The following is a 25,607-nucleotide window of genomic DNA, read 5'->3' as shown; positions in this document are numbered from 1 at the left end:
AATTTCATTCAATTTCCAAGCTCCTCTTTTAAAATGCAAACACCCTCAGGAGTTTGGGATTGGAGGGATGGTGGGTTTAAATAATTTCTTGAGTGAGGCTTTATCTTCTTTGACCAATTCTTTTCTACAGTGGCCTATTCCATTTGCAAGTTCTTAGATAATCCATCATATTAATAGGTAAGAAAAAGATCACAGACAGCTCTCTAAAAGGAAATTCAATCACCGTGTTGCTTATGTCTGTGGAATCTTCAATCATGTAAACTCAACATAAATTTGTGTTATAGGTATGCTACTCAGAGCACACAGGGGAAATAGATGCTGTTCTGGAAGCTTAGGTTAATCACTGAAAATCAACAAAGCCACCTTCCTATCAAGCCCAGCAAATAATTAGTTTCAACACTGAATATAAGAGTATTTGATCTCCCAACACCATTTTGTGGAGAATAGCAATGCATGCATGTATAACAGTGCTTCTCAAACTTTAAGGCGCATGCAGATTACTTGCTGATCTTGCTGAACTGTAGATTTTGATCCAGTAGGTCTGGGTAGGACCTAAGATTCCACATTTCCAACAGCTCTCGGATGCTGGTGCTGCTGGTGTGTGGACCACACTTGAGTCCTAAGATAAAGCCTAGGTTGGGGCCCCAGACAGAACTGTCCAAATTCCAGCTACACAACTTATGAGTTTTGTGGCCTTGGGGAAATCACTTAACTTTTCTGAGGCTCCATTATCTCATCTGTAAAATAGAAATATGAATACTTATCTTGCAGAGTTAGTGAGAAAATTAAATATTATATATTAAAGGGGCAGGGCATGACACATAGTAGTGACTCAATACATGATAACAGGTAGTATTTAGGCTCAGTGGGCAGCATTACTATAAAAAACAGTCTGCTTGCTATATATTTGCAGCTCGGTGGAGGAGAGAGTTGTGAGTTATTTAGTACACAGATAAGAGACATATTATCATTGTTTCCCACTGGAAAGAGAAAACCTCAAGGTATTCATTTGCTTGTCAGGAATATTGACATACCCTTATGAGCTATTCTCGGCTTATATACATGTGCTTCTGTCTATTGAATCTTAATATTTTATGTATTTTAATAGTTGGCTTAAAAGTAAGCAGTACATCCATAGGAAGGTCTATGTCAGAGAACAGTGAACATAAAACAACTTAAAATGATGATACAAAGTTAATCCTAACATTCACCCAATAATTTTATAAGTCTAGTCTTTCTCCCCCTATATAAATATATATACACAAAGCAAAAAGGGGCTAGTGCTGTTTTATTATTATTATTATCTTGGAGAGGTTTGGAGAGCCACACAGGATAGCTAACTTGTTCATGGTCCTCCAGTGGGTCAGTAGCAAATAGAGGCCATGCAGCTTGTACTATATCAACTTAGTTCAGCTATGTGGCTAGACTTCCCTTTCCTGTGTGGCACAGGACAGTCTTGTGTGGGCTCGAAGTGAAGCAGAAGCCATGCTTATTTATACTCAGAAGTATACATCTACTCCATTTGGGTATACCAGTTGACCCTTGAAAAACACAGGGATCAAGGGCACTGACACTCCCCCACCTCCCATGCGGTCAAAAATCTGCACATAACTTTTGACTCCCCCAAAACTTAACTACTAATAGCCTACTGTTGACCAGAAGCATTACTGATAACATAAACCATTGTTTAACACATATTTTGTATGTTATGTGTATTACATACTGTATTCTTACAATAAAGGAAGCTAGTGAAAAGAAAATGTTATTAAGAAACTCAGAAGGAAGAGAAAATACATTTAGAGTTCTGTACTGTAAAAGAATCCATGTGTAGGTGGACCCATGCAGTTCAAACTCATGTTGTTCAAGGGTCAACTGTGTGTCTCTACCTGGTTTGTAGAGAGTCCGGTGTGGTTGCAGACCATGACTGAGACTGTGGATCGGCCCCCCACCTTGGTGTGAGGCAGCAGCCAGACCCACAGCTCTACCAGGTCTAGCTGCATTCCTCCTCAGGCTTCCAGGCCTTCTACCTCCTGCCAGGTGCACATCAGCTTTGTGACAACGGGCACAAGTATCTTCTTCAGGTCGTCACTTTAGTCAGAGGAATGAAGGCCCCCCACCCACTTGTGTGTGCCATCTCTCTCTAAAAGCAAAAACAAGAAGGAATTAAACAGTTTTTTAAATGTCACTCAATGTCAGATATCTGGAAATTCTCACAGCAAGGGTCCATATTCATTTATTTTTCAATTGCTCTAAAGCAATTTATAAAGCAATAGCTTCTGTTTTTCAATATCACAAACATAAAGCATGGACTTTTTTTTAGAAGTTATTTTAAGCTGCAGAGAAGTCAAAAGAAAATATAATCACTATAATCCCCAGCCTAAGAGATAACCACTGTCAGCATTGGGTATCTATCCCTTTTGGTATTTTATCAATGCCTAGAGTATATAATATACCATATATTTAAAAAAATAAAAACTGAATTACATCATACATATTTTTCTCTTTAGAATATAGTGTGAATGTTTTATATATCATGAAATACTCATCAGAAGCATCATTTTTGGCTTTATCATATTCTAATATAATAAACTTCTATTACCTAATTGAGAATACCTAGGCTTTTTGCAGTTTTTTTTTTTTTTTACTTTCTTTTTTAAGATTTTATTTATTTGTGAGAGAGACAATGAGAGAGAGAGCATGAGAGGGAGGAGGGTCAGAGGGAGAAGCAGACTCCCTGCTGAGCAGGGAGCCTGATGTGGGACTCGATCCCGGGACTCCAGGATCATGACCTGAGCCGAAGGCAGTCGCTTAACCAACTGAGCCACCCAGGTGCCCCTTTTTGCAGTTTTTATAGAATTCTAAGCAACATTATCATGGACATCCTTATAGCTAAATCTTCACACACATAAATAGTTATTTCCTTAGACCAAATCCCTAGATATGGAATTGCTGAATCAAGGGACTGGAAAATGTTGTCTTCTGAAGCAAATTTTCTGACTTCCAACAACCAAGACCATGTCCTGCTCCTCCCTAAAGACTGTACTTCAGTTAACTGGGCCAGTTTTTATCCCACTGGTTCCTTGAGTCAAAGTAACGTCTGTTGTTTCAGGATTTCCTTTAGTTCCTGTGGTTCTTGGTCAAGCTGTTTTGAAGAATGAAGAGGTAGACCAGATGAAGAGTGGTAGGCAGCAATGCAAAGTTTATTGAGTGATGGTAGAAGGCTCCAGAAGAGGGAGGGGACTCGAATGGGTTAGAGTTTCTAGTCTAGGGTTTTTATGAGATTGTTGGCGGGTTGTTTTAATCTGATTAACCCTCCATCGTCTGTCACCCAATCAGGTTTTTGTCCACACGCTCATCTACCTATGAGGTAGTTGTTCACGTGGGAAAGGGTGGAGGGCTCCTTTCAGGGTGGTGCAGACTAACAGGATGGGGTCTTTTTCCTTTTAAAGGTAGTTTCCTCTTAGGATGGGGCGGCCCTTGCCCCTGCCAGCCTTTTTTTCTGACTATCCTCCAGTATCTTTATCAGAGGTAAAATTATTCTTTTTTTTTTCAAAGATTTTATTTATTTATTTGACAGAGAGAGACACAGCAAGAAAGGGAACACAAGCAGGGGGAGTGGGAGAGGGAGAAGCAGGCTTCCCGTGGAGCAGGGAGCCCGATGTGGGACTTGATCCCAGGACCCTGGGATCATGACCTGAGCTGAAGGCAGACGCTAAACCGACTGAGCCACCCAGGCGCCCCCAGAGGTAAAATTATTCTTTACGGGACATTCCATACGTGAAATAATGACTCAGAATTCTAGAGGCAAAACAAACCAGCTCCACATTCCATTTGCTAATAATCCTATTCTGCCCTCTTTTCATATTTTAAATTTTGAGTCTCCAGGGCTTGCCATTTTCTCTCAGTACTAATGTAATTCCAGTGCTTACACTGCAGGAAGAAAAGAAGAAAGCATCTTGTTTGTCTCCCACCTCTGGATAAACAGATTGTTTTGCATAATAAAACTGTTCTTACAGGGGTGCTTGGGTGGCTCAACTGGTTAAACATCTGACTCTTGATTTTGGCTCAGATCATAATCTCAGGGTCCTAGGATTCGATTCAGCCCCGTGGCAGCCTCAGGGCTCAGCGGGGAGTCTGCTTAAGGATTCTCTCTCTCCCTCTGCCCCTCCCCCTATTCATGCGTGCAGACTCCCTGTCTCAAATAAGTAAATCTTAAAAAAAAAAAAAAAAAAAAAAAAAGCTGTTCTTACAGATGTAACTGGACTTCAGAAATTGTTACCATGAAAGTAAACTTTTATATCAAAAAGTATGTAATTCCAATGGGTTATCTTAATAATGTTTTGCCCTAACTATAATAATTAGCATTTCCATTTTCTGAGAAGTTTAAATATATTGAGTTTTATTAATTCAGACAAAGAGGATCATTGTCATGTCCTTATTTGCCCTAAGAGGTTAAGAAGAAGCAACACTTAATAGTTCGTATTTTTAAAAAAGTTTGAGATGCTATTTCTCATAGATTTTATAGAAGCAGGGAAGAATCAAAATGTGCTCTTTGTAGAGGCTACTTTTAGGCAGCAGGCTTGAGCAGTGGAAACCTAATAGGGCCCCCAGTGACCACTAAGTTGAATGCAAACAGGCTCATTAGGTGACCCACCTCAAAATAGCCATAGGTCCTAGCTGACCAATGGGTTACTTACAACTGGGCATAGTTACCACAAACATAAAATTCCATAGGTTCCCATACCTCCTCACTCCCTCCCATAATACAGCCCCTCCACTACTGCTTCCTAGGAGATAGTCTCTTCTTTGCTGTCCTGCCCCCCTGCTCCCTTACAGTGTATTCAATAAACTCCTACATCCTTTGTTCTGCTTTGGGTGACTTCTTTCACTGCCTGTGCTACTGGCCTCCACTCGATTGGGTCACCCCACACTCTCCTGATCAAAGCCATTTCATAAGATTCAATGCCAAACATGTTTTGTTAGATATATTTTAAGTAAAAAATGATTTGGGAAATTGTGTGAATATTGTTCTGATGGTCACAAAATTATGCTGCCATACTCCCCAAGATGAAAGAAATTAAATAGAACAAATCAAGCAGAACAAGCATTGAGTTATTGATGCCAGCAGGCCAGGTCCAGGGACCCAGAGGGGGTCCTGCAGGACCAGCCAAGAGGGTCCTTGGCCTCACAGAGTGTGGAAATCAAACAGGAGCTAGCAGGAAGTGAGAGCAGAGTTTACTGAACATATTGAGAGAGCAGATATAGAAGGAGCATCCAGGAGACTTGGAAAGCAAAGGAGCATGAGCCTGATTTTTGTTCGGGGTCTGGGGCTTTTTATTGAGGACTGTAGCCTGGTTTAGGTATCCTCTCAGGCACCCAGGAGCTGGTTAGAACAAAAACAGGGGCCCAGGTGTTACTCTTTAGAGACAGGGAGCCTTGGCATTGAATACACATTCAATAGTCTAGAATACACATATGATGGCTTTGTCCAGTCATTCTCACCTGGACCTCCTTAGATGTTATCTATTCTATAGAAATCATTAACTCCTTTTCCCTTACAAAGAGAATATACACTGTTTGCATGATGAGGCATGTGTAAAGTGGGGGTGCAGGTCCTAGCAAGAATAGAAGCAGGAAAAGGAGCAAAAAGCAGGTTTTTTATGGAGTCCTTCAGTTTCTCTGTCTCATTATGACCTGGGAATACTTACAAACTTTTAGAATGTAACCAAAGTTGTACTTAGAGGGATATTTACAGCTTTAAATGTAAATATTAGAAAAGAGAAAGGTTGAAAATAAATGATCTAAGCTTCTATCTTAAAAAGAACAGCAAATAAATAAAAAGATAAAAGATAAAAGCAGAAATCAATAAAATAGAAAGCAGACATGCAACAGAGGAAATCAATAAGATCACTAAATCAATATCACTAAATCAATACATTTTTAGAAATTAATAATAAATTATAAACATTAACAAAACTGGGCAAGAAAAAAAGAAAGAAAACACAAATGACCAGTATCAGGAATGAAAAGGGAGACATTAATGTAGATTCCACAGATATTAAAACAAGATAAGATACTATGGATAACTTCAAGCAAATAAATTTGAAAACTTAGATGAAATGGAAAATCCCCCACACAAAACTCAACCAACCAAAAGATAACCAACCAACTTACATAAAAGAAAATAAAAATTCTGAATAGCCTTATATATATCTGTTTAAAAATTGAATCCATAAGTAATGCATATTAATGCTTCTAGTAATAATGTTCTAGATGAGTGGCTTTAAAACTTTTGACCAAAACAATAGGAAATACATTTGATATGTATTTATATGGGCATAGATGTGTGAGTGTATATGTATATGAAATAAAAGTTTTATGAAACAATTCTTACCGTTGTTGAGGAGGAAGAATTTCCTCTGCCCTTCAAGACCCTTCTACCTGGACTAAGAATCAAGTTGACTTGACACAGATTAACAGGAAAAAAATCATAGTCATCTGAGGAGCTTTTAAAATTAGGGTCTCCAGGCTTTACCTGGACCTATTGAGAAAGAATCTCTAGGGAACAGAGCCACTGATCTGCATTATCTTTACACATTTCCCTGATGATCAGCCAGATTTGAGAATCAGTAGTAGATGGGAACCAAGTAGTACTCTCCTGGTCTGAAGAATCAATCAACACACCTCTCTAACATATTACTAATGGAAGATTTGGATGGTAATGAAAATAAAGCATATGTGTGGTGCATTTCCAACTTTCCACCTGATGTAGAGTTTTTGTGATAACAATCCTAAAACAATCTTTAGTCATAAGGCATCAGGAGTTTGTTACTTCTTGATACTTACAGTCTATTCACACTTTGTTATTAACACATCTTATCTGAGAAGAATACATTTTTCCATGCTTTGTGAACTCAGTATCAGAAGTGAGGGCCAATTTTTCAAAGGGCCACCCTAGCACTACATTACTTACCATGTTGCCTTCTGAGACTCATTGCCTGTATGAAAAAAGATAATAGTAACTTTATTTTAACTGGCAGTTTTCTTATCATAAGTAAGAGATGTAAAAGTAGGTCCCATCTTGCCATGATGGAAAAGAAAACAGTAATTATATTTTCAACCAGCTGAACGGATAGTTAATTATGTAACCGTATGCCACAAACACAAAAAATTTACTAACTTGTTTTTTTCTTCTCCTTATTTCTCCATATTATTTTCTTCTTACATGAATGTTTCTGACATTTTTCCTTCCACACTTTGCTATTTTCATTATAGGACTTAAACCCAGATGTAAATGTACATCCCCCACAACAACTTTGCACAGATTGAGATCTAGCTTCCATAGAATAATTGGCTATTAGAGCTGGAGGGGAACAGAGAAGTTATCCAAAATAACATATTGATTTCCTATTAGAAAATTGGGGCTCAGAAGTTAAGTGATTTACCAGACTCTACACGAAAGTCAGATTGGAAATCACATCTCCTAAGTATTAGCTGAGCATTTTTCCACCCACCATTCTGTTCAACAGATACATACAATGAAGTGAACCACAATATATGTGAGGGTAGTTTTCTAAATCACTACACATCCACATTTTTAATTAACACTTTTATTGAGATATAATTCACATACCCTAAAACTCACCCATTTAAACTTCAGTGGCTTTTAGTATGTTCAGAGTTGTGCAGCAATCACCACGATCTAATTTCAGAATATTTTCATCACCTGTATCTATTAGTCACTCCCAATTCCTGACCTCTACTCCAGCCCCCAGGCAACCGCTATTTTACTTTCTGTCACTATAGACTTGCTTATTTTGGACATTTCATATAAATGGAGTCATAGGGTATGTGGTCCTTTGTATCTGGCTTCTTTCAATTAGCATAATGTTTTCAAGGTTCATCCATGTCATTCCTTTTTTTTTTTTTCCCTAAGTCATATTCCACTGTATGAATATACCACATTTTGTTTATTCATTCATCATTTGATAGACATTTGTTTCCACTCTTAGGCTATTATAAATAGTGATGTTAACATTTACATACAAGTTTTTGTGTACACTTAAGTCTTCATTTCTCTCAGGTATACACCTCAGAATGAAATTGCAAGATTAGGGCGCCTGGGTGGCTCAGTCGTTAAGTGTCTGCCTTTGGCTCAGGTCATGATCCCAGGGTCCTGGGATCGAGTCCCACATTGGGCTCCCTGCTCAGCAAGAGGCCTGCTTCTCCCTCTCCCACTCCCCCTGCTTGTGTTCCTGCTCTCGCTGTGTCTCTCTCTGTCAAATAAATAAATAAAATCTTAAAAAAAAAAAAAGAAATTGCAAGATTATATGATAACCCTATGTCTAACATTTGAGGAACTGCCAAGTTTTCTGAAACAACACCATTTTATATTCTTACCAGCAATGTATGAGTGTTGCATTTCTCCACAACTCTTTGTTTTCATCTTTTTTGATTTTAGCCATTCTAGTTGGTATAAAGTGGTATCTCCTTGTGACTTTGATTTTCATTTCCCTACTGATTAGTGATATGGAGAACCTTTTCATGTGCTTATTGGCCATTTGCATATCTTCCTTGGAGAGATGTCTATTCAGATCCTTTGCCCATTGAGTTTTTTGTCTTTTTGTTATGGAATTGTAGAAGTTCTGTATATATTCTAGATACTAGTCCCTTATCAGATATATGATTTGCAAAAAATTTTTTCCCATTCTATGGATTGTTTTTTCACTTCCTTGATAGTGTTCTTTAAAGCACAACATTTTTCAATTTTGATGAAATGCAACTTAGCTATTCTTTTTTTGACCTTGGGCTCTTGGTGTCATATCTAAGAAACCATTGTCTAACTCACGGTTACAAAGATTTATGCCTATTTTTCTTCTTGTTTTTTAGTTTTAGCTCTTGCAGTTAGGTCTATGGTCCATTTTGAGTTAATTTTTTAATATGTTATGATGAAGGTGTTTAAATCCATTCTTTTCCATATGGATATCCAGTCATCCTGACACCATTGGTAGAAAAGACAATTCTGTGTTCATTAATTTTCTTAGCAACTTTGTCATAAATCTATTGATCATAAATGTGAGGGTTTATTTCTGGACTCTCAATTCTACTCCATTGATCTTTATGTCTCTTCTTATGCTGGTACCACACTCTCTTGATTACCGTAGCTTTGCATTAAGTTTTAATATTGTGAAGTGATTCCTCTGACTTTGATCTTATTTTTCAAGATTGTTTTGGTGACTCTGAATTTCTTGAATTTCCATGAGAATTTTAGGGTCACACTGGCAATTTTTGCAAAGAAGCCAGCTGGAATTTTGATGAGGATTCCAATGAATCTGTAGGTCAATTTGGAGAGTATTGCCATCTTAACAGTATTAAATCTTCTGATACATGAACATGGGATGTTTCTATACTTATTTAGGTCTTCTTTAATTCCTTTCAGAAATGTTCACAGTTTTCAGAGTTTAAGTTTTATACCTCTTTTGTTAAATTTAACCCTAAGAATTATATTACTTTAGATGATATTATAAATGGAATTGTTTTCTTAATTTCATTTTTGGGTTGTTCATTGCTAGACTATAAAAATACAATTGATTTGTGTAGGTTGGTCTTATACACTGTAACTCTGTTCAACTCATTTATTAGTTCTAATAGTTTAGTGATATCCTTAGGATTTTCTGTATGCAAGATAGGTCACCTAAAATAGAAATAGCTTTGCTTATCCCTTTCCAATACAGATACATATATGTCTTCTTCTTGCCTAGCTGTCCTACCCAAAACCTCCAGCAAAATGTTGAGTAGAAATAATAAAAGCAGACATCTTGTCTTGTTCCTGATCTTGGGGGAAAGCTTTCAGTCTTTCACCATTAAGTATGATGCTATCTGTGGGGTTTTGTAGATGCCATTTATCAGGCTAAAGAAGTTCCCTTCTCTCCCTAATTTATTGCATGCATTTCTCATAAACGGAGTTGAATTTTGTCAAATGCTTTTTCTGCTTCTAGTTAGTCATGTGATTTGTCTTTATTCTATTAACATGGTGTATTACATTGATTCACTTTCAGATGTTAAGGTGATCTTGCACTCCTGAGCTATATCCCACTTGGTCATGGTGTATAATCCTTTATATATGTTGCTGGATTCAGTTTGCTTGTATTTTGTTGAGGATTTGTGTGTCTATAGTTATAAGAGATATTGGTCTGTAGTTTTCTTGTGATGCCTATGTCTAGTTTTGGTATCATTGTAATACTGGCCTCACAGAATGAGTTGAGATGTATTCCATCTTCTTCTATTTTTTGGAAGAAGTTATGAAGGATTGGCATTAATTCTTCTTTAAATGTAGGATTCAACAGTAAAATCACCTGGGCTTGGATTTTTTTTTGTAGAAGTTTTAAAACTACTAATTCAATCTCTTACTTGTCATAGGTCCATTCAGATTTTCTTCTTGAGGCAATTTTAGGTAGTTTGTGTCTCTTTAGGAATCTGTCCATTACGTGAGGTTATCTAATTTGTTGACCTACAATTGTTCAAGTATTCACTTATAATCCTTTATATTTCTCTAAGTTTGGTAGTAATGTTCCCCCTCTCATTCCTGATTTTAGTAATTTTATTCCTCTCTTCTTTTTTCTTGGTCAGTTGAAAAAAAGGTGTATCAATTTTGTTGATCTTTTCAAAGAAACCAATTTTTTGTTTTGTTATTCTCTCCATTGTTTTTCTATTTTCTCTTTCATTTATTTTCACTTTAATATTTATTATTCTCTTCCTTTTTCTTGCTTTGGGCTTAGTTTGCTATGCTTTTGCTAGTTTCATAAGGTGAAAGGTTAAATTTGAGATCTTTTTTTCTTTTTTAATGTTCTCATTTATAGTTATAAATTTCTGAGTACTGCTTTCAGTGTATTCCATAAGTTTGGATATGCTGTGCTTTTGTTTTCATTCATTTGAAAGTATTTTCTGATTTCTTCTTTGACCCAGTGGTTATTATGTTATTTAATTTTGTGTATTTCTCAAATTTCCTCCTGTTATTAACTTCTAATTTAATTCCATTGTGGTTAGAGAACTTTCTTTGTATAAATTCAACCCTTTAAAATTTATTGAGGATTATTTTATAGCTTAGCATATAGCATATATATCCTGGAGAATGTTCTGTGTTCCTTGAGACAAATGTGTATTCTGCGGTTATTGGGTGGAGTGTTTCAGAGATGTCTATGAGGTCTGATGTTTGATGAGAAAAATGAGATACAGAAGGGATTAATGGATTACTCAATGTTGCATACCTATCTGATCACAGAGGTGGAAATACTAGGGTGAATCATGTGAAATTGCCATTCTTGAACATCAAAAACTAACAATTACCAGCAATTTCCTATAGTTCAACCTCATGCAACTTAAGTCTCCTAACTTTCAGTCCAGTGTTCTTGTCACATAACTAGAATATTATATTAGGATAGGCTGTGCTACATAAGGAATATACCCTGAGCTATTCTTGGCTTACCACAATGAATACTGACTTTGTGCTCATCTTATTCTATTCAGGTACTGCAACTCTCCTCCAAATGGTGACTCAGGGATCACAGCTGCTTCTAATTTGTGTGCCTGCCTTCCAGGGCACATGTTAGGGGAAGAAAACTTCAGGATCACCTGGCATATTCTTAATGGTGAGCCCTATGGATGGCTTAGATCACTTCTGTGTACATCCCATTGGCCTAGTCACATGGCCCAAACCTACTCTGTGTGGCCACCTTACTTCCAATAATTTTCTATCCTTTAGTCAATTACATGGAGAATGTGTTCTAACCTGACAATGGGGTGTGCCTTCCCATCTCAAGAGCCTAGCACCTCTTTGGCTTTCCTCATTTTAATCATATTTAAAATATATGTTCAACAATTCAAAATGTAGGTCTTAAAAATGACTCAGAATTAAAATATGAAATAAATCCTCTTGGCGAATCATCATATATATATCATATATATGTATATATATATATACAAGCCCTATCATATTTTAGCTAATTTAGGAGAAGTTATTAACAAGACAAAACAACCCACCAAAAGACCATAATAAACTCATTGGAGGTTTTCTGAGGGTCAGAGCATGGAATCCAGCCTATTTCACTCCACTGTCCCCTGGTAAACAAACAAATGAACGAAAACCTTTGAATTACAGGGCCATCTATAAATTGGAAAGGGACATCAACTTGTGTAGGTCTGTATAATCCCTATCTCTCTACAACATGTCTACTGAGAAGAACCCTCTACGTAACTGAACATTTCACAGTTCTAGGACTACATAGAGATGCTTGGTTGTGGCCACTACAGCTCTTCTAAAGCCTCAACCTGGGGGAAAAAAATCTCACTTCGACTCTGTTTAAAAAATCTCATTTCGACTCTCTTCATATATCCACCAAGGGAGCCAAGTGCAATTTTTCAGTGGGCTCGGGAAAAGGAACTGGGATGTGTGCTCTCTGTATGCAATTTCCCATTGCCTTTACAGTCCAGGGTGGCTGAGAAATAATATCCAAACACATTCTTTTTTTTTTTTTTTAATTTTTTTATTTTTATATTATCCCCAAAAATTGCATCATTAGTTTTAGATGTAGTGTTCCATGATTCATAACACCCAGTGCTCCATGCAGAACATGCCCTCCTCAATACCCATCACCAGGCTAACCCATCCTCCCACCCCCCTCCCCTCTAGAACCCTCAGTTTGTTTTTCAGAGTCCATCGTCTCTCATGGTTCGTCTACCCCTCCGATTTCCCCCCCTTCATTCTTCCCCTCCTGCTACCTTCTTCTTCTTCTTCTTTTTTTTTTGTCTTAACATATATTGCATTATTTGTTTCAGAGGTACAGATCTGAGATTCAACAGTCTTGCCCAATTCACAGCGCTTACCAGAGCACATACCCTCCCCAGTGTTTATCACCCAGTCACCCCATCCCTCCCACCCCACCCCCCACTCCAGCAACCCTCCTACACTGTTGGTGGGAATGCAAGCTGGTGCAGCCACTCTGGAAAACAGTATGGAGGTTCCTCAAAAAGTTGAAAATAGAGCTACCATATGATCCAGCAATTGCACTACTGGGTATTTACCCCAAAGATGCAAATGTAGGGATCCGAAAGGGTACGTGCACCCCGATGTTTATAGCAGCAATGTCCACAATAGCCAAACTGTGGAAAGAGCCAAGATGTCCATCGACAGATGAATGGATAAAGAAGATGTGGTATATCTATACAACGGAATATTATGCAGTCATCAAAAGGAATGAGATCTTGCCATTTGCAACAATGTGGATGGAACTGGAGGGTATTATGCTGAGCGAAATAAGTCAAACAGAGAAAGACATGTATCATATGACCTCACTGATATGAGGAATTCTTAATCTCAGGAAACAAACACATTCTTTTAAAGAAAGCCCAGGGAAGACTGAGATGAGAGCTCAGGAAGGGGACAGCCAGTATTATGGGAATTGTCTCCTGCCTGGGCTGACATGGAGAATGCATGTGGCATAGTGAGGAGACGGGGAAGTGGCAAGAAGAAAAACAAGGTATCTGACACTTGGACCCCAAGTCCACTTGTGCTTAGGCCAAAACGAAGTACTGGAGAGAAATTTATAAAATCTTATTACCATAGAATGCTCAGAGGAACTGGCAAATTCTTACTCTCATAGGATGGTTCTTCATATATAACCCATATCCCCATAAGGGCACCTAGGTTTCTCTAGATGTATCTATTTGCTTATTCCACTGGTTTGGTTCAAACACATGGCACTATTTTGGGTCAGTGGTTAACTTCCATTATTTCATAGTATCATCTCCAGCCTTGACTTTAAAGATATACACTTGGCAGTTGTGGAAGATGAAAGAATCTGGTACATTTTTCTTTTACAATTAAGAATTTGGGTTTCTTTTAGAATAGGAGTTCTCAAGCATTTTGGTCTAAGGATTCATTTACACTCTTAAAAATTATCAAGGAAAGCAAAGAGCTTTTGTTAATCTGGATATCTATCTAAACTTACAGATTCAGTAATGAAAACTGAGAAATTTAAAACGTATTTATTAATTCACTTGAAAATAATAACACTCTCATTATATGGCACCATAGATAACATATTTTAAGGAAAAATAGCTATATTTTCTAAAACAAAAATTTAGCATTGTTTATCTTTTTGCCAATCTCTTTAATGTCTTGCTTAATAGAAGATAGCTGGATTCATATACTTGTTTCTGCATCAATCTATTGCAGTGTTATTTTGGTCAAAGAATATGAAGAAAATCCTTCTTCATGCAGATAAGTAGAAAAGGAAGAAGTATTTTAATAATCTTTTCAGATAATTTTGGGTGTTTTTCTTTAATACTAAACCCGAACTCAGCAAGTCATAGTTTCTTAAAGTTTAATACAATGTGGAATCTAAAACCCCGTCAATGAACTTTCATACTCTGTAACATTAAAATTCATCAGCCTAGGTGTTTTCTAACACCAAAAACCAATTCTCTGATTCTCCAGACACTAACTGCATGTCCTATAATTCAATTTTATTCTGACACTCCCTGGAGTTAGCGTAAAACTCCACAGGATTAAGGGCTCAGTCCCACAAGGATGTTCCCACTTCAGACGCCAGTCACAAATATTGGGTCCCCAAGTTACCCACACTCTCTGACATGGCTACAAATCAGAGGTTCCCACGACGCCCTCTCCTCAGTTTTGATTATACCAGAACGGCTCACAAAACACAGGGAAACAGCTTACTTATTATTAGTGATTTATTATAAAGGACACAACTCAGAACAGCCAAATGGAAGAGATTCCTAGGCCAAGTTACGGGGGGCTGTGCGCACAGAGTTTCCATGCCCTTTCTACATGGCCACCCTTCCAGCACCTCAGTGAGCTTACCAATGTGGAAGCTCTCCAAACTGTCATTTAAGTGTTTTTATGGAGGTTTCATCATGTCGGAAGGATGGATTATTAACCATTCTCCAGCCCCTCACCTCTTCCCAGAGGTTGGGGGATGTAGGGCTGAAAGTCCTAGGCTTCTAATCAAGGTTTGGTCTTTGCAGTGACCAGTCTCCATCTGAAGCTAGCTAGAGTTGCCTCATTAGAACAAAAGATGCTCCTATCACCCAGGAAATTCCAAAGGTTTTAGGAGCTTTGTGTCAGGAACCAGAAACAAAGGCTACCTATTAGAACAAAAGATGCTCCTTTCACCCCTATCATTCAGGAAATTACCAAGGTTTTAGGAGCTCTGCGTCAGGAACCCGGGAAAAGGCCAAATACATTATATATATATATATATTGAGCCACAATCTATCAGCATACAATATACCAAGAAAAGAAAAAAAGAATGAAAGAAAAGGTTGTTAGTATCACCACTGATTTCATCAGAAAAATTTTTAAATGTTAGGATGCTGTCAAATTCCTAGTGGCAGACACAGGTTTTCCAAAAGCTTGAATTTTCACTTGAAAGCTTGAATTTTATCACTGGCAACAGATACCATCAGTTGTTTTGCTGAAGTGACAGGCTCATTTCATTCATTTTGGAGAAAATGTCTGCCAAATACCCAAGTCTGTGTAACCACAGTTTGTCTGTCAGTTCTTCTTTCAAGTAAAAATGGTGTTCCATGAAAAAAAAAAGCATCGCAAACCATCACCCAAGAGCTTTGCCTCCAGACAATGGCCATACTTTTGGTATACAGCAAGAGGCCTTGTGTGCACTTCCCATCCCATTCCAAACGGTATGACTGCTTAATGGAGGACATTCTTCAGTGGCATTTTTTGTTTGTTTTTACTGCAAGTGTTTGGTGGTGACATATGCAATGCCCACCAATCCCGTTTTATTCCACTGCCTAGATTCTGGCTAAGTGTCATCAATTTTACCCACCATTACTCTTGTGCCATCAGAACAAATAAAGACAACCAATGTCCTAGCATTACTGGGAAAACAGTCTTGACATTACAGACCTGGGGGTCCAAGGATCCCACTTTGAGAACCACTACATTACAAACTATCCCTCTGTTATAAAGACTAAACATTAATACTTTCCTGAAGTCCATTTATAGAAACAAAAAGAACTAGAATAATTTGGGAAATACCCTAAGAAAAATACTCAGTTAGGGGCGCCTGGGCGGCTCAGTTGGTTAAGCGGCTGCGTTCGGCTCAGGTCATGATCCCAGCGTCCTGGGATCAAGCCCCGCATTGAACTCCTTGCTCAGCAGGGAGCCTGCCTGCCGCTCCCCCTGCTTGTGCTTGCTCTCTCCCTCTCTCTCTCTCTGTGTCAAATAAATAAAATCTTTAAAAAAAAAAAAAAAGAAAGAAAAATACTCACTTTAGTCACCAATGTGTAAGCCCCTAAAAAGAACTATATTTTTTAATATTTGAACAGCAATTAATTGCATAGGAATGCAATTAATAAATAATAACAATGAAAGGAGTTTATGTTTATCGTAATATTTACCACTGGGAGAGAACTGTGCTATGCATTTTAAATGCATTATCTCCAATATTCTCTAGTACCGTATCCTCATTTTATAGATGAAGAAAATGGGGCACAGAACAATAAAAGAATTTGACAGGGTCACAAGCTGTATGTGGTGCAGTAAAGATTTGAACCCTTCAACCCTGCATTATGTTCCATGTCTCATCTGAGCTCCAAATTTACTAATTGTGTTTCTCCCGTGTCTGTGTATACATTCAAATCCTCAAGGACAAAGGAGATGGTCTCATGTCAACCATAGTGCCCAAGGAAAGGGCTTAATAAATATCAGGATGAGTGACCAAAAGACCAAGTAAACTACCTTGCCATCTTGAAGTCACAAGGATTAGTAATCATGTTAAAAGTGAAATTCTGAAATGGCCAGCCCCATCCATGTTATGTTTAACTCCTTAAGAATGGAACCAACAGGGTAGGCAAAAACAAACAAACAAAAAACCCAAAAAACAAAAAACAAAACAAAACAGAACAAAAACCCCTGGTTCCTTGAAAGCTTGACAAGTTTTATGTGTGCATACGTATGCATGTGTGTGCACACGTATCTATATTACTTTGTTTGCTAAAGAGATGCAGCCAGGTAGTTAACAAGCATGTAGGTTAGATCAAAACAAAACTAGTTTACCTTTTCCAGGATAATAAACCCCCAACAGCTTTGGGACTGGCTTCTCTACCAGGCTCTAAAACCCCAAGGTCTTACTCACTTCTGCAGGTTAAGAAGGCACAGCCCTATAGGGCAGTAAACTGTTGTGGCTTCTAACAGTTCTGCATTAATCAGCTACACCCAAGACAACAAAGTTACGTCCCCCCGACTGTCAGCCGAGGGGGTCTGCAAAGAACAGAAAGTCCTGCTTTTACTAGGAAGGGTGATCAGAAAATGCTGGGCGGTACCCCAAACTCAACCGGTTTTGCCTTTTTCGAAGTTTGGATTTTTTTTCTCCATTTTTTCCAAGTTTGGGCTTTTTTTTTTTTTTTTTTTCCCTTCTCAAACATCATACCTGTTTTCTGGATGGAGACCTGGCGGGATTTTGTTCGGCCCCGCTTCTCTGTAATTTCCTGGGATGCAGTTTCTTTCCGGGGCGTGGGGCCGGGGGAGAGAAGGTAGGCGCAAGGCCTGGGCGCCGGATCAGACCGCGGCGACGTGCCAGGGTAGACCAGGTCCTGGGTCCCCTCGGCCGCCTCGCCCCGCCCCGCGCCGCCCCGCCCCGCCCCGCGCCGCCCCGCGCCGCCCCGCCCCGCGCCGCCCCGCGCCGCCCCGCCCCGCGCCGCCCCGCCCCGCGCCGCCCCGCCCCGCGCCGCCCCGCGCCGCCCCGCCCCGCGCCGCCCCGCCCCGCGCCGCCTTGCGCGCGGGACGGCAGCGGGTGCGCGCACAGCCAGCCGGGCGGCGCGCGCGGACGGGCGGGGGCCGCGTGGGGCGGCGGCGGGCTCGCCCCCCGGAGAGGGCCTCGCGCGCCCGGCTTTCTCCTTCTGGCGCGCCGCCGCCACATCCCGGGCCGGGCGGGCCGCGGCGCGGAGGCCGCCGGTGGCGGCGCCGAGGCCTCCGGGCGGGGCGGGCCTCCCGCGCTCCCGGGACGCGGGGACCCCGCGCGCTTCGCCCCCAGGCCCGCGAGGCTGAGCTTCGCCGCCAACGGCGCGGAAGGGCCCGAGGACCCCTGCGAGCTCCGGCTCCACAGTGGGTGAGCTCTGGGACCGGCGGGTGTGGGTTTCGTAGACCCCCGGGCCCCGACCCCCACCCCCTTCCCGGGTGGATGGGAAGACGGGGCGAACCGGTGTTTCTTTGTGAGCACCATCCCAGTGTGTTTTGGTGACTTGAGGACCTCTCTAGTTGGTGGGATTAATGAGACGAACCTCCATCACGTTAATTATGCAATAAGGCGGCGTCCTTGCTGCGGGATGGTGTGACCAGTGGAATGATTGATACTTGGTGATCTATAATTTACTTCTTTCATCTTTGGCTGAGAATTGGCATTTGTGATTGGGTGCAAAGAGAAAGAAAATGTTCCAACTTGGGTGCAGGGAACATGCAGAGAGAGAGGGCAGGGAAGAAGGAACATGTGCACCCTTTCCTAAGTGCACAGTTAAGTGTATCTTTGGTGGGTGAGAGGGGAAAGGATGGTTGGAAATGCATGTTTCCTGCCTGATAGGCTGCAGAGTGCGCTCAGCCCTGATTTTGACAGTGGAGAGGCCGGTCAGAAGTTGGAGCTTGAAGTATAAATTTCTGCACTTCTGGCTGGGAAGATGAACCAGGTTTTCCAAAAGCTGTCGTTTTTGTTTTCCAAGTCTCTAAAGGCAGGAAAGGGCCAGTCAGTGAATAGAAAGCAGTGCAGCCGGGTTCTGTCTGGTTAGCTAAGGGGGAGGACTGTCATAAAGGGCTTTTTTGTCTGAAACACCCAGAGTCTGGGCCTTTGGGCCGTAAAGAGTTGGGTATTGGTCAGTTTTAACTGCCAGGGTGAGAAATGTCTCAGACATTCTTAAAATTAGGCAGCTCAGTTTAGGTCCGGCTTGCTGATCTCTAGTACCTATTCACGCTGAAATTTTCAGTGACAGGGTGAAAAAGAAAAGACAGAAAGAGAGAAAAGTAGTCTTCTCCCTTTTCTACCATTGTAATGATGAGTCCATCTTGGCTCAAAATTGGAATTTCAAGATGGAAAGAAAAATCTTTCCTTTGCTTTTCACCCTGAAGAATAGAATCTCAAAGAAATACCTGAGAGAAAAATTCTTTCCCAAAATGAAAACTGGAGTGTTTGCAAAACTGAACAAAGGAGGCAAAGAATCAGGAAATATCCCAGGCAATTTGCAGGTATATTCAGATCAATGTTCAAATGCTTGAGGTTAGACAATAAAAAGGTGGGAGAGAGCCAGAAATAGAAACGGGAGAGAGGTGAATTCAGGACCTTCAAGATTGCAGAAACGAAGAGTCTGTTTTCTTCTGATACAGGTCTGGAAGAATCTGGATGTGCGTACATAAAGCTTAATCTTTCCATCTGCATAACATCAAATTGCTTTTAGTTTTAACATCGAGCTCTTCAGAGTAAAAGGAAACACAGCTAGACTGTGCTATATGCATCCCAGGCAGTTTGGGCTATATTATGTGTTAAATGAGTTGTATGTTTATTTTGCCAGCCAACTCTATTAAACTGTAATCTCTCTAATTCCACGAGTTCGGCTTGTTTCCAGTTATTCATTCATGATGTGTCATTTGGCTAGAATTTGCCAGGGTGTTAAAGCCTAAAGAAATGCAAAATCCAGAGAACATCTTGCATTGGAAGATTTCACCATCTCATCATCCTCTGCAGGAATCCTTTACCCAAAGTCAAAGATATAAAATAGATATAATAGGATTTGATTCTTTTTGCTATAAAACTTACTTCATTTTTCCTTTGAAGTTACAGGGAAGAGTCTTTTAAACAGCTACCTCTTTTGGCACATTTAGAATATTTATTCATTTGCCAGGAATTCCAAATATACCCACCTCTGTAAGAGACCTGTTGTGCAAAACATACTTGAATAATCAAAGTGGTTAACTATTTCCCAAGTATAAACCAATTTGTACTAAATAAGTCGATCTTGTCACTTCTAATGGTGCTTATTGTTTTTTAATTATCCTGTACAGTGATAGGAGGAACCAAGAATCTCAGGCAAAGCAAATACTGCTGCAAGCAAATGTGGATCCCAGGCCTCAGAAGGTATGTGAAGGAGAATGTGAGCTTACTAGTTACTTGAGATTCATGTCATTTACTAATCTCATTGTCTCTTCTCTTGCTTGTATGAAGATTTAATGAAATTTAAAACTCTTGAATAGGAGTGTGTACAGTTATACTTAGAAATGTTTTCTTAAATATAATAGTAGAAGAACCCTCCCAGGCTGGGGATTAGGTGAGTTTGGTTTGCTAAGAGCAGTGCCTGACATGTAGATAACCCCAGGCAGGTGTTTGCTGTTCATTATTGTTACTCGTGAGAATCTGTCTTTTTTTTTTTTTTTTTTTAAGATTTTATTTATTCATTTGAGAGAGAGAGAGAGCAGGAAGAGAGAGAGAACACAAGTCGGGGAGAGGGGCAGAAGAAGGACAAGGAGACGCCCCTTTGAGCAGGGATCCTGATGCAGGGCTCGACCCCACGACCCTGAGATCATGACCTGAGCTGAAGGCAGATGCTCAACCGACTGAGCCACCTAAGTGCCCCCATGAGAATCTGTCTTAACCTCAGATACATACTTCAGTTGGACCGAGTAAGGAGTGTTTTCATGCTGGTAACTAAGGATGATCAGTCATTCTAAGACAGCAAATTGTAATGATTATGACCAAGTAGACAAAGGAAATGTCTGAACTTAGATTGAGAGAAACCCTATGAATTTAAAAATCATCATGACCATCGTGGCACTTTATGTATATTATAAATTCGTATGTAATATTTTATTACATTGTAATTTAGTAATTTTATTGATTAGGTAATGATAACATTTTAGTTCAAAATCCAAAGATATGGAAGGTTTGATTGTAGAATGTTTCTGGTTGCTCCAGCCCTTAGCTACTGAGTTTCACTTCTTCCACTTAATCCCCACCAGGGCTACCAGCTCCTTGTGCATTACCAGGGTTTTTTTTGTGAAGTTTCCTTTAGTGTCTGGCTGTGTTTTGAATGAATGTTAAAAACTGAACACTGGACACATGGTCCTTTCCCTGGGATATGTATGTGATGGGGGTGGGGGATCCAGGAGTTTCCAGCTCAGTAAAGGACCCTTGACAGGATTCTTTATCTGGGCCACTTCCTAGACCTCTAGCTCACTCGGCATGAGGGACACTGGGACACCGACCAAGCTGTTGGCTCAGGTGCTGCATGATTTCCCTCACTCTGTTCCGTTTCTTCTCAAGATTCCCCTTACCCTTCTTGGTTATTAACCGTGGCCCTTCACACTTGGTGTGATCATATATATTAATAGCTCTATTTGTTTATCACCCTGTCCGCCTCTATAGAAGCACCATGAGAGCAGGGAGTGTATGTTGCCATATCCCCAGGGCCTAGAACAACTCCGGGCTCAAAGTGGGCACTTGGTCAGTATTGCTGAATGAATGAAAGACATTTGGAAAAAAGCTATTTAAACAGAGTTAAAGGGGCTTATTTACCACAGGACTTTTCAGAACCTTTAATAAGTGAGTATGCATAGCAAAAGTAGAACAAGGCAGGTGGAAGTCAAGCTCTTCCACACAAACCCAGAAAGGTTTTGTGCTTTTGGAGGACAGCTCAAACACAGGGAAAAGCCACTGGCAGGAATATTGGCAGCTGACCAAAATGGATTTACAAGCATCTTCTGAAAACGCAGGGGAGAGAGAATTTGTACCAGAAGATGGTAATAATACCAAACCCATTGTTAGTCTTTACAAACATGTAAAATGTGTGCTGTCTTTCTTTCAGTTTAGAGGAAAAAAATAAATAAAAAAGGCTGAGATTTCTGGTAAGTTCAGCTGTGTTCTTGCTTTCCTAACTCTGCTTTCCCCATAAGAAGGGAAGTCACCTTAACCACCAGTTCTGACTTGTGGGTTTTCTAAGAGTCCAGCCCTCTGGCTTGGTTTCAGAACCTGACATCTGCAAGTGAAAATCTCCTTCAATGACTGGAAATAGGAAAGCTCTGAAGATGGGTATGCTGACTCCTGGGGGCCCAGGGGCTCAGTTCAGGGCAGCACACCGTGACCACCGGGGGCCTGGGGCACACTCAGATTTGCCACCATTAGCTGCAAGAGGCAACTTGGGAGTTGCCTTGGCTCCTTAAACAAAGGAGAGTTAATTACAGAAAATGTCAGGCTTTTTAAAGGCCATTTGTCACCAGGCTACAGGGAGAGCAGTGGCCCTTGGCAGAGCCATGGGGGAAGGACTGTTGATTTCAGGCCCCAGTCTCTCTGCACACAGAAGTCGTGAACCTTGAGGGTGTCATCCTTGTACAGGAGGCAAACCCCATGGAGAACTGGTGTACTCAGGGAAACGATGCAGATAGTGGGGTGGGCTTAGAGGACCTGGGCCTAAGGGAATTTGGAATGCCTTTCATTTTGTTTAAACAAAAAGGGCAAATTATGGTAATTTTTCCAAGGTCAGACCAAATCCTAATTCTACAGAGTCTAATTACCTATAGGTAGGAAGGCTGGAAAGAAGAGTAAGTGGGAACAATGCTGGAGGTCTTTGATGCTAATTAAACCTCTTTAAGCTGTTTTTTCAAAGCATCAATGGATGGTAATTGACAGATAGTCTTTTGCTGCTAGTTTTCATTCTTATAATGGAAGGAGGTGGTAGGAGAATGGCTACTATGTCAGCATGCCTAGAATCTGCATTTTAAAGGGCTGGGGGCTTGGACCAACAGTTCTCAGCCCTGGCTACTCATTAGAATCCTGTGCAGAGCTTTTAAAACAAGCCCTGGATCCATCTCCAGCGATATGTGTTGTCTTGGGTTCAGTGTTCTTGGGGCCCAGGGCAGTGCTGTAAGCGCCCCAGGTGATTCTAATGTACACCCAGGGGTGGAAGCACTGCCCTAAACGTAGAGTCAGCCATTGTTAGGTGCATACCTAGATTCAGAGTGCATGAACTTCCAAAGCAGAAGCATGCTATGCTGTGGCTAACTGGAACCCCTAGTCTTCAGGATTCGTGAAAACCCAACCTGTCAGATATTGTGGATCGTACGCGTTAATGTGCTGGTTTTTAGAGACCTTGACGGAGATGATGATGATGATGTGATGGTGATGATGATGATTATGGTGGCGGTGGTGGTCGTCATCATCTAGGAGGGTAGGTCTAGGTGGTGATGCAGAACACTTAGCTGTGTTAGAACATTCCTGCTGCACTTGTGGAAATGATGTTGAGGCTGGGGAATGACCAAGTGGATAGTGCTTTACATTTTTGACTGTGCTGTCGGAAGAATAGCTTCAAAATTTAAATCAAATCATGACACTGCTACCCCTCTTCTCATGGAAAACTCTCTTCAGTGACTTTCCATTGCTGACAAGGTGAAGCTAAATTCCATAAATGCTCTATAAGATGCAGTGTTCTCTGACCATAGCTGCTTTTGCTCATCTCTAACGTTGATCTGGAACCTCCAGCCACTGGGGCTTCCTTTAGTTACTCAAGGGCCCCTGGCTTCTCCTGCCTAACCCCCAGGGCCTCCATTCCCTGCTGGTCCCCTGGCCCCGGGGACCTCCTTACATAACTGCTGACCTCTCCACCCAGGTTCTGTCTTTTGTATTTTCCTCTCATAGAGCCATGTCTCCACCTCACACCACTTCTGGGATAGACTCTTTGATGCATGTGGGTTAGATGGCAGGCTCTATGAGGAAATAAACTGTGCATATGTATTTGGTTTGGGACTCAGGGTCGTATCCCTGGCACCTATTTTGTTGGATGGATGAATATACCTTTTCGTGATGAAGTTGGCAAATAATTATTTTTAGGTTATTGTGTCCTTAAAAGTATATGCAGATACACATCTACTTGTGTTTGTGTGTCGTATGTTATGAACTGTAGAGGGGAGGGGTACTTGAGAGGGACCAAGCTTTAGTCTTACTGGTTCTGGTTGGCGCACATAGCACATGACTCAGAGAACAAGTCCTGGTTTATCTAAATTTTCTCCTCAACAGCTTTTTTCTCTTAAGTCTGTGTGTAATTTATGAATTTCTTCACTACGACCACGAGGAAGAAAAGGTAGGCGCTTAAAAATAGTGCATCTCTCCACCCCAGGCTTTCCCCGCCCAGCAGGGGCCTCCCTAGAAAGCATCCATATGTAATGCACTGTTTCCTTTCAGGCCCTGGGTGAACACACTTTCCTACCTTCTTCTGCAGCCGGCCCGCCTTCCTGTGTGCAGGGAAGAAGACCACCTTCCAAACCCCTGCGGCTGCTTCTGTCAGAGGCCTCCTTCCTGATGGAGGAGTAAGTCTGGGGTGCAGGGCCAAGAGCCAGGTGGGGGCAGAGAGGGGCCCCAGCCTTATTTTTCTGACACTTCCTTTCCTTTAAGAACACTCAAGTAAGTACAGCAAAACTATTAGAGCCAAGAATCTGTTTTTCTTGTATTAGTCTCTGCACTTTATGTTTTAAATATTAAATCATTTTTAAAAGCTAAATAAAAACTAATGAATACAGGGGCTCCTGGGTGGCGCAGTCGGTTAAGCATCTGCCTTCAGCTCAGGTCATGATCCTGGGGATCAAGCCCCACGTCGGGTTCCCTGCTCGGCAGGGAGTCTGCTTCTCCCTCCGCCCCTCACCCCACACGTGCTCTCCCTCTTTCTCTTTCTCTCTCTCTCAAATAAATAAAATTAAAAAACAAAAACAAAAACTAATGAAGACAGAGGTGTATTTATTAAATATTCAGATACATGTTGATTTTGTCACTTAACCATTTTCTCCCTTTCCCACACTTTACCAAGTGGTAAGGAAACTGCAGTCAGTAGTGGTCAGGTAGAAAAAATAAACAGAAATAAAAACACCAGGGGACATGTATGTAAGTGGCATCTTTTATATTTTATTAGTTTTTACTATAAAATGGAAACATGTTTGTTGCAAAAATATTTTTTAATATTTAAGTGTACAAAGCAAAAAATAACTGCTTTCGTCATCTCAAGATTTTAGTCTGTGCATTACATGCATATATGTGTTTGGATATGTGTATAATCATGTACATTCACATATATAACTTTTTTACAGAGAGGATCATACATTCAATTTTGCAACTTGCCCTTTTTGTTTACGGATATAAATTGACATTTTGGATCTCTGTAATTGGCTTGCCCTTCAGCACAGAGTTTTATTTAAAATTTAAAAAAAATTTTTGGACTCCAATGAGATTTCTTAACCACCCCCCTGAGTCAGTATATTTAAGTTGTATATCTGTTCAAATGCATGTTAAGTGCTGTAATTTATAAAATATAATTTTATTTTCAAGTAATACTGAAGTCCTAGTAGCTTTTAATTGTTTTCTAGTCTCAGGTAATAGGTATCAAATACATAACTACTCTTATGTGGATACTGGAGAAATATTTTGAGGTTGTTGAAATTGGGGGCCTCAACCTTTAAAGAGTTTGGGAAGTCTCGGGTAGAAGGTTGGGAAAGGTGCCTTCAGAAACACCTTTCATCTCTCCTGAGTTTTCCTAATAAGTTTCTAGGT

At 40.4% G+C, this 25,607-nt stretch overlaps 2 protein-coding genes across 16 annotated transcripts in view; one reads left to right on the top strand and one right to left on the bottom strand.

Annotated features, from left to right (window-relative positions):
- Positions 1-17,652, bottom strand: part of NMS (neuromedin S) — a 43,828-nt gene extending 26,176 nt beyond the window's left edge. For 8 of the 10 annotated variants that reach the window (XR_010405736.1, XR_006792587.3, XR_008506909.2 and 5 more), the window contains exons 1-2: positions 17,472-17,652; positions 1,887-2,140 (exon numbers count right to left, since the gene is read on the bottom strand). The gene's annotated coding sequence lies outside the window, so the exon portion shown is untranslated. Of the gene's footprint in view, positions 1-1,886; positions 2,520-17,471 lie in introns of those variants that run through there. The other 2 variants (XR_006792586.3, XR_006792584.3) reach the window with 2 other exon arrangements.
- Positions 17,653-17,852: 200 nt separating this feature from the next.
- CHST10 (carbohydrate sulfotransferase 10) overlaps positions 17,853-25,607 on the top strand; it is a 30,114-nt gene continuing 22,359 nt past the window's right edge. For 5 of the 6 annotated variants that reach the window (XM_064572614.1, XM_045885179.3, XM_064572613.1 and 2 more), the window contains exons 1-3: positions 17,853-18,149; positions 20,087-20,159; positions 24,252-24,376. Coding sequence is in view for 1 of the 6 variants with exons in the window: in XM_064572611.1 (XP_064428681.1) it covers positions 20,137-20,159; positions 24,289-24,376 (111 nt within the window). In the remaining 5 variants the exon portion in view is untranslated. The remainder of the gene's footprint in view (positions 18,150-20,086; positions 20,160-24,251; positions 24,377-25,607) is intronic. The other variant, XM_064572611.1, reaches the window with a different exon arrangement.

Source organism: Mirounga angustirostris, unplaced genomic scaffold (assembly GCF_029215605.1).
Source record: "Mirounga angustirostris isolate CCGP_5_RB_7025 unplaced genomic scaffold, mMirAng1.0.hap1 SCAF_10, whole genome shotgun sequence".
Classification (NCBI taxonomy): Eukaryota; Metazoa; Chordata; class Mammalia; order Carnivora; family Phocidae; genus Mirounga; species Mirounga angustirostris.
Note: the sequence above shows the minus strand (reverse complement) of the source record. Positions and strands in the feature narration are given on the sequence as shown.